General features: G+C 38.9%; 1 protein-coding gene across 1 annotated transcript; it reads right to left on the bottom strand.

Annotated features, from left to right (window-relative positions):
- Positions 1-941: 941 nt before the first annotated feature.
- Positions 942-5,889, bottom strand: ric3a (RIC3 acetylcholine receptor chaperone a). The gene is made up of 6 exons (XM_041041332.1): positions 5,772-5,889; positions 3,617-3,834; positions 3,247-3,322; positions 2,670-2,769; positions 1,941-2,098; positions 942-1,756 (listed from the first exon to the last, which is right to left on the bottom strand). Exons 1-6 carry the CDS (start codon positions 5,887-5,889, stop codon positions 942-944), a joined length of 1,485 nt encoding a protein of 494 aa, XP_040897266.1.
- Between the last annotated feature and the right edge of the window lie 2,989 nt (positions 5,890-8,878).

The following is an 8,878-nucleotide window of genomic DNA, read 5'->3' as shown; positions in this document are numbered from 1 at the left end:
TTGGGATAGTTAATATAACATTTACAGCAATGCTGAAGTCAATGGACAAGACGTGTCAATTCAGTTTGTCAAATCCATTGTCTGTATTGTCTGTACAGTGGAGAGTTAAATGCCTTTATGATGCATGAAAGAAGCAAAAGGACATAAGGTGAACATAGTAATACTTTATTAGAAGTTGGAAAGCAGTGCTGTCTTTGTTGCATGAGTCTGGTATATTTTTTCACATCAACATGAGCAAACAAGGTTAGATGGCGATTACAATAAAAACACTTCGGAGCAACTGCCTTGCTTACAATATTGTGCACAAGCAAATTGTGAAAGGTCTGGGGGCATTGTTTAATGCTATAGCAGCCCCCTGCAACACAACACAGTGCCATTCAATCAGGCACATTTCGCACACACTACCACTGGCCTGAGAAGAGGTCTAATTTGGCAAATTAGTACAAAAATGTATGTGGGCGCACTGTGGGTGTGCAGGCCCTTTAAAATGAGAACAGCTTATGTCACTGACTGTTTAGTATAACATAAGAGTTAATATTCCAAATCTGTTTTGCCAGAAAAAGGACATGTGGGGGGCCATGTGAGTGAAAAAATACAACTTTAACTGCTTAAATGCTGCTTGAGTCTGAGCTTCTGGAAACTGTTTTTTTTTTCACTGTTTGTGGATACTGTATCAAACCATCCTGGTAAGTGAGTGTAAGTGAAAATATACTGTACATTACATGCATCAGAAGCTCTTACTATATTGATAAAAGGAGACATTGTTGTGAAAGGAGACTGTTATTTGTACATAAGTGTCACTTAAGAACAGCACTGCATGTCTCTATTTAGCTTGTGTTATATATTTTACACACAGGAGAGATAAGTAAGCACAGTACACTGTGAGGAACACAGGGTTTACTTAATGTTTAAAAACTCATTTTTGGTATAGGAAAAGTCCTTTACGTCTCTCTCCTGTTCCGCATCCTCAGCCCACTCACCCTTACTTCTGTAGGCATGTCTGGTTGTGTACGACCGTCACCCTCCACTGGCGCTGACATTAACAAATACTCTTCTTTATCCTCCTCTGCTTCTTCCTCCGGGTTCGAGCAACCTTCACAACTGAACTGCAGGCTCTCGGCTTCCATCACTGGATCATCTTCGTCGGCTTCCTCCTCCTCTTCTACCTCTGTCCCCTCGTCCTCTTCCTCCGCCTCATCTTCCTTCTCCTCTTCCTCCTCCTCATAAGTGTCCTCTTTAGGGTAGCGGAACACATCTTCGCGGTCACTGAAGCTTATTTGCTTCTTGCCTCCACTGTGACACTGTAGTTCTTTACTCACCTCCAAACCAACTCTCTCCTGCTTTCTTTCTGCAGCAGGCTTTGATAAACGAGGACTGAGCAACTGCCTTTTTTCTGCCACCTCTTCCTCCTCCTCCTCCTCCTCCTCTTCCTCCTCCTCTTCTTCTATGTCTACCTCTGCTACCTCCACTTCTTCCTCTGCGTCCTCCACTTCTTCCTCTTCATCCCCCACTTCTTCCTCTTCATCCTCATCCTCATCCTCATCTTCCTCTTCCTCTTCCTCTTCATCCTCCTCTTGAACTACGGATAGCTTTCTTGCCATAACCTCTTCCTCCTCTTGCTCCATCCTCTCTGCCAGGGCCTCAGCAGTGGGCTGGTTGCAGTGTTTGGGTTCCTCCAGTGTAAGGGTGTCAAATTCACATCCGTCATAAGAATCGCGTCTGTCATCATACTCTGGGTAGGTCTCCTCTGGGTAGCCTGCATTGGTGTACAAGAACAGACATCCTTTGAATTACAGTATGACAGTTTAGTTGCATAAAACAGCTTACTCAGAATTAAAATTGTGTTTGATTGCTCTGAGGCCAGAATATTCTACAGTGCAACAGATATACATTTGGTAACATTATGTTAGGAGCTTGAGGACTCAGATTTAGGTATGTACCTTCCCAGTCTGCACCGTAGGGGACCTCCTCAGCCTCCATCTCTGGGGAGGCTCCTTCCAGTCGGCTCTCTTGAATCAGTTGTGTGATTTGTCTAAGCTGCCTTAGTAATTTCTCTTCCTTTTTTGATGTTGTAGTTTTACTCTTCCTCCTTCTGCCACTAGAGAGCAGCACAGATGTGGAAGTCAGGTAAGATGGGAGTGCTATGCTACATCATTCTGTGCCAGTTTAGAAAACATTTATGTTCTTCTCTTCAATTGCTGTATTTAGCTACCATGCATACATACTTTCTCTTTGTTTCCTGATCCTTTTGATTTTTCAAAGCCCTTATTGAGCGGGATGAGGCTCAGATTTTAGGTGTTTTCATTATCAATGATGTGACTAATGTGACTAATAAAAACCACTTAGTCTACATTATTGAGTCTGTAAGTATCTGCTTTTATTTGTTTGATAAAAATCCATTTCTATTTCCTTATACATTAATTAATTTCATAAAAATTGTAGGCTATTATATGACTTAAGGGCATTTTAAATAAAGCAGTAGCAGTAGCTGTTAAGTAAAATATGCCAGTGGCCTTTCTACCTTTAAATAATTTTCCCTTCAGTTTTTAGCTCACTCATTTCCATGCCAGGTCTACCTTGATTTATCCCAATATGAAGCAATTTCTCTGGTTCTCCTGTCTTATGGGCAGTGAAAAGTAGCATGTTAAGAGAAAAAATAAATCTTTTACCTCCCAGAACCTCGTCTCTTTCCTGAGACAATCCTCTCTATCATCTTTTCTGTTTGCAGGAGTCTCTCCTGAAGCCTGGCAAGCTCATAATAATCTGTTGCTACAAGAATTAGAAGAGAAAAAACTGTTTTAATATCAAAATATAATGCACTTTTATGTAAACAGTATACGTACAAATCATATGTTGGGTGGTGTGTAAATTTATGTATTTATTTATGTTTTGCACACATACATATGTTACACATCCCTTAACCCCTGAATATGTTAAGGATTGTGTGGTTGCTTTGTACTGCCACATATTCTGGGCAAAAGAGTCATTTACACAATGGATTTCTTTTACAAGAACAGAAGCATTTTACTGCTGTACTTTTGGCTGTGACCATTATTTCACTGAAGAACTTCATGGCATTAATCAATAATTATTTGTTAAGGAAAATCAAATGTTGATATATTGTCCATGGATAGATCAAATTGTACTGGTAGAAACCCTGGGGCTCTTAAAATGTACGAACAAATATGGCTACTTTTTGGAATTACACTATGTCAGTGTATATTTAAAATTGCTCAAGATACTTACTAATCTTATTCTCCATGTTTGCCCTGGTTACTGTTGTGTAGTTTCCTGATTTAGTGGCCTTCCCCTTGCAAGTCAGCTGTGAACATGAAAATCATTATGATCAGAGCTATAACTTAAAATATCTCCTACACTGTTGCATAAATGATAAATAAATTCACAGTTACTACTGTCATAGAGATTATCATGGTATTTCTCATTATACTGTATTTACATGGCATTATATAGGTCACTGTAGTGCTGCATATTATAAAATAGTGTTTATAAATACCATAAAAAGTTGCATGATAACACTTTATACTCATATACCGTACTCTACCATATTTTGTATTCACACAACCCGTCCATCATGCAGGTCAGTCATCGTAATCACCTTATAGATTATATAGAGGATGTAAAGAAGGATCCCAAAGCCATATATAGGTATCACTTGAGCCATGAGATTGTATTTTTTGCCTCGTCCAATGCCTTTCACTTTTGCCATGGCCTCTGCACTGTGTGTCATGGAGTGCACAGGGTCCACACCCCACTGTTCTGAGTCCTCTGACAATGACAGCTGATGCATCACAGAAGGGTAGAATCCGGGTCCAACTGGAGGAAGCAAAAATCAGTCAGTCAGTGAATCAGTGTCAATAATTAGAGCAAAGTTTTCCCTCCCCAACCAGTGTTTCATCTAAGCTATAGTTTCTTTTCCCATTTTTGAAATAAAACATGCAAATAGTGGAAATATAGTAGTATAGTAGAAGTACTTTGAACACATACAACAGTAAAATACTGTGTAAACACTGATGCGTAAGTATTCGCAATATTTCAGTATAATATGATCATGTCAGTCAAGGGTAATTTTGCTGTGTAAATATAACTTTTACTTTGGATACTTTAGGTGCATTTTACTGATCATACTTTTGCACTTTTATAAAAGTACGATTTTTAATGCAGGACTTTTGCTTGAAATGGAGTATTGCTAGTAATGCAGTAACTATTTGTATTGGGCAAGTCCCACTTCCAATAGTTCTTGTCAAGTCCTTATGGCCGTCCTCCGCACCTCTTTGCACCAATCATACGCTGTTGCTGATGATCTACAGTCTGTTCCACCAATCAAAATCAAGCCCGCCTAAACAGGCAGAGTACCTGCGCAGTGGGCAGCAGGAGTTCGACAGGTGGAAGTTCGCTAGTAGTACGCGCCATGTTTGGCTAGCAAAGGTAGTTCGTGTGATCGCTGTAAGTTGGAAATTGACGATCAATAAAGTAAAACCATCATTATCACAAAAATACTAGGAGGAGATACACCTCAAACAATCGCTCACAACTCAAATATTATAAGTGAAAATGCGACATCCGTCGTCGGTAGCCAAACGCCTTGAGAGAAGGTTAGCATACTGCCACTATCAACAACTATGGATGTTTACTGGCCAACAACTACGGAAAAGGTGCAGCCAAAAACTCGGAGGGGAAGTCACAATTTCTTTTTACTCTGGAATAACGAGATGTAGCTGAAGAGACGTGGAGTCACAAGGTAAGAAAGCGCAAGATTTATCAATGTATTTTGCCTGCTGTGAGGAAAGTTGTTCACTTCCACAGTCACGCACAATCTAAGTGACCCATGAAAATAACGCATACATTGATGCTATCCATGACTGAGCGGCATTTCAGAGAAAATGTACTTTTCAGGGGTTTTGAGCTTGGTTTGTTTGATGATTAGCATCAGTTTGTGGTCATTGTTAAGGTTATTGATGGCTGACTGGAGTCACTTTGTGTTATTGGTAGGTGATCAGCATTATACCATAGTTTGCTGGGATTGTTGACAATTAATCATAATTTCTATTTTGTTCTGTTTGAAAGCTGAGTCTAGTGCGGTGCTTGATTTATGTGTGACAGCCATCGTGTTCCTTTTATCTGAGTCACTCAGTGAGCTGCAAATTTGAGATTTTACGAGGCTTTGATAAAATGTCTTTATTAAACTTCATAAAATAAAATGTAATCATAATTTCTAAAATTGCAGGATTACCATTGCTTGAAGGCTCTAAAATATAATGTTAAAACAGAGTGATTAGAATAGCCCTATGAATTTACATAAGGAATTGTCCACTTTCACCTCAAGGTCAGACTTATCAACAAACAGTGTCAGTGTTTCCATGGTGAATGTGAGGTGTAAAAATCAAATAACAGCAACAGCACAATCCTACAGTAATTTCAGTTTTACAGTCTTTAATGTATAAGCTATCTAAAATTTAGTGTGGACATGTATTAAAGATAAATAAATCCCTAAACATAATTGAGCATGTATGCATGTATAAATATGGTACACATTATTCAGTACATGTTAAATGGATTTTTTTCTTTGTTCTTCTTATCCAATCTGTAACATTATGATGAACGTGTGTGCCCTACGATGGGGCCCTAGGCCTGGCGCACTACATAGTTAGAGTAACAGCTGGAAACAACAACAGCAACATCAGGAACAGAAAAAAAGATGGAGATGGAGCAGGATGGAGATGGTTGGATGATGATCTGATAAGCTGCCTTACCCTCAGGCTGCTCCATCTCCTTCTTTCCTCTGGGTAAAAGCATTCTGGGCAGGAAAAGGGAAACACAGAGAACAGAGCATGATATAAGAGTAACCTTCTGGCAAGTTGTTATAGACATTTTGTCTTAGAAAATCACAGCCATGTGTTTATTTCACTTGAACAGTAAAGCTAGTATCCACAGATGTCATCTCTTATCTGGTGACGTTCCTGCCCAGATTAGACCAGATTAAACCAGATGCGTTAAAGTGCTGTTTGAAATATTAACTGCAAATCCCCAAAGAGGTAATCGACTGGCACAGTTATTATCATTATTTCCTAAAAAGTGTCTGGATTTCAGAAATGACAACATCTAAAGCAAAGGTAGAAGATAGATGGGGTTGCCTTTCACTCAGGCAGCATTAGTATCAACTCACCACCTTAAGTTTTTTGGTCAAGTAAATGGAAGCCAGAAACTAGAAACACAAAGTTCCTTGGTTAAAGATGCATCTTTCTGCGAATGGCAACCTAGTTTCAGACACGTTCTTTATTTATTTTGTCCCAAACACAAATAAAAACCACTGCCTTCAGTTTTGGTTCAATCTTCCCCAAATATGTGCAATGATATCATGGACCAAGCTTTTTAATTTTGTGTTATTGTTCCCAAATTTGGTGCACATGCTCACACACACAGACCTGGCAAAATCAGGGGGTATTTTACCACAAGGTCAAAATGTTTATCTCTCAAAACTGATTGACTTTTTTTTTTGTTTTTTTGCCATGTTCTAGGGTCAACGCAGCAACAAGCTGAAGCTAGAAAATGAGTCAGAGCCAAGTCATCAATGCTTTTGCCTAAGCATTGGTTTAAGGTACGCTTCTCACTATGTTACTATGTGTTATAAGTGTTTGTCAGGTCAATCAGTGCTTTGCTGATTGACATGTGAGGCACTGTAGTCAGTTGAAATGGGTTTGATGGAATCAGCAGACTGATGGCTTCGGATGGAAAGTGTAAATTTTAACTTGTCAGAAAAAAAGAAGGCAAAAACAGATGCAAGGTTGGAATTGTTTCCCAGTTGTGCCTGCTCATTTGACACTGATCTATTAAATTCTTTGGGTTAAGTTGTTATTGTTACTGGCCGACATTTCGCATTGGATTTGTCATAGTGTCATACTGTGGTGTGCCATCAGAGAGAGATTACACCCCTGTTGTGGAAATCTTTCTGTACATTTCTTTGTTATCGGACAAAGTAGGTATCCATTAATTATTTCCATGCAGAGACTTTGAATACGCAACTTGCATTTACAAGTTAGGAATTTACGATGAGTACTTGAATGCAGCACATGACCTATCAACACACCCACTCTGTTGGCTCTTTGGTGTGTGTTTCCTACCAAACAGCAGCAGAGGGCAGTGCAGGCTCAGGCACAGAGGTTTGGCACTTGGAAGACAGGAAATTATTCACTCAGTTACAACAGTTAAGTAGCTTGTAGTGTTATTTATGGTGTTGAATAAATGTGTCTGGTAATTGTAGTGTCTAGCGACTAAGGATTTATTTAATTTTTTTTGTTTAGTTTCCCACATTTGTAATTTCCCACATCTCATTAGAGATGGTATATCTTATGTGTTGTTGCAATCATAGTACACCCATTAAGTCAGCTCTTATAAGGCATTGTTTCACCATCACCATTGGGACACCCAAGTGGGCCTCAATATTAGGAACATTATATTCTTTATTACATGTTATTTTTTTAATGTAATTAGTAGTTTGTATTGAATTTTATGAAAATTCAATATTTATAATTTATGAAAAAACAGTTAATTGAGCACAAACATTAAATTGAACAGAACATTAATGAATCATGTGATATGCATTTACTTATCAAAATATATTTAATAAAGATGGAGAGGGCAGAATTTTGCTGGTATTATGTTAGTGACACATGCATAAGGAGGCTTTACATTCAGCATTCTAATTATATATGAAATTATAATTGTCTTATGTTTTCACTGTGACAGTTGTATGGTATTCTTATGCTGCCATCAGTCTTTTACGTTCGAAAGGTCAGAAATTAGATAAAAGAAAGGCTGACATTATTTTTTAAGGTGTTTTAAAAAGTGCATCACTCCAGTGTAGCACATTAGCTCAAACCAACATGCACAAAGGTCATGTAGATAGGACATAGGGGACTTATTAGCAAAGACCATGCCAGTGATGATAACCCCCACATGTATCTTTCACAGAATACTTGTCAAGAGACTAAAGGTTTTTTGAAACAGTGATCAATGTGTTAAGCCCCTCTGGGGTCAGATAAATAATTGATGGTATACATGCTATCAAAGGTTATTTAGGTGTAACAGTTCTTGCCTTTAATAGAGGAATATAATTCGACTAATATATCCATCTGTGTGCATCCGCATGCACAGCTGCCAGCATAGTCAGTCCCTGCGAGTAATGATTGGTATCTCCCACTGAGCATTCACAAAGCACAAAAAACACTGAAAACACTGCTAAAATGGTGAAGAGCTGTTGGACAAACAGATTCAGAGAGATGCATGTTTCTAGACACTGCTGAAGGCCAAAGAGAAGTGGAGTAACATGAGGGGAAACTTGGAGCTGTGTAAAGTTAACAAACCAAAAGTTTTCAGAATGGGACATAGTGTTTGTCCAGTGTCTTTGTAGTTGAAGATGCATTGAAAGTGATGACAGAACTTGTGTAAACAATATAATTTGCCAAATAAAGAACCTGACGGAAAAGACCATCCGGAATCGATCATAGTTGCACATCACATGACACCTTCTCCTCCTCCTAGCCTGACTTACTTAAAGTAATTAATTGCTGATAGGTTCTGATGCAGTGTTCAGTAGAGATGCACCGAATATTCGGCCACCGAAAATTTTCGGTCGAAAGACTTTTATCACCAAAACTGCACGGCCGAAACAGGATTTTGTGATGACGCAAGCGAAAACCGTGGCCAGTACGAGCTTGTCTGGAGAGGCCAACACGTCTGCAGTGTGGACGTATTTCAGTAAATCTGAGAAAGACACACGGATAGCGATTTGCAAAACATGTAAAGTCGAAATTTCAAGAGGGAGTGCATCTGCAAAGAATTTCTCCACGTCGGGCAGCGC

Source organism: Toxotes jaculatrix, chromosome 1 (genome assembly GCF_017976425.1).
Source record: "Toxotes jaculatrix isolate fToxJac2 chromosome 1, fToxJac2.pri, whole genome shotgun sequence".
In the NCBI taxonomy this organism is placed as follows: Eukaryota; Metazoa; Chordata; class Actinopteri; family Toxotidae; genus Toxotes; species Toxotes jaculatrix.
Note: the sequence above shows the minus strand (reverse complement) of the source record. Positions and strands in the feature narration are given on the sequence as shown.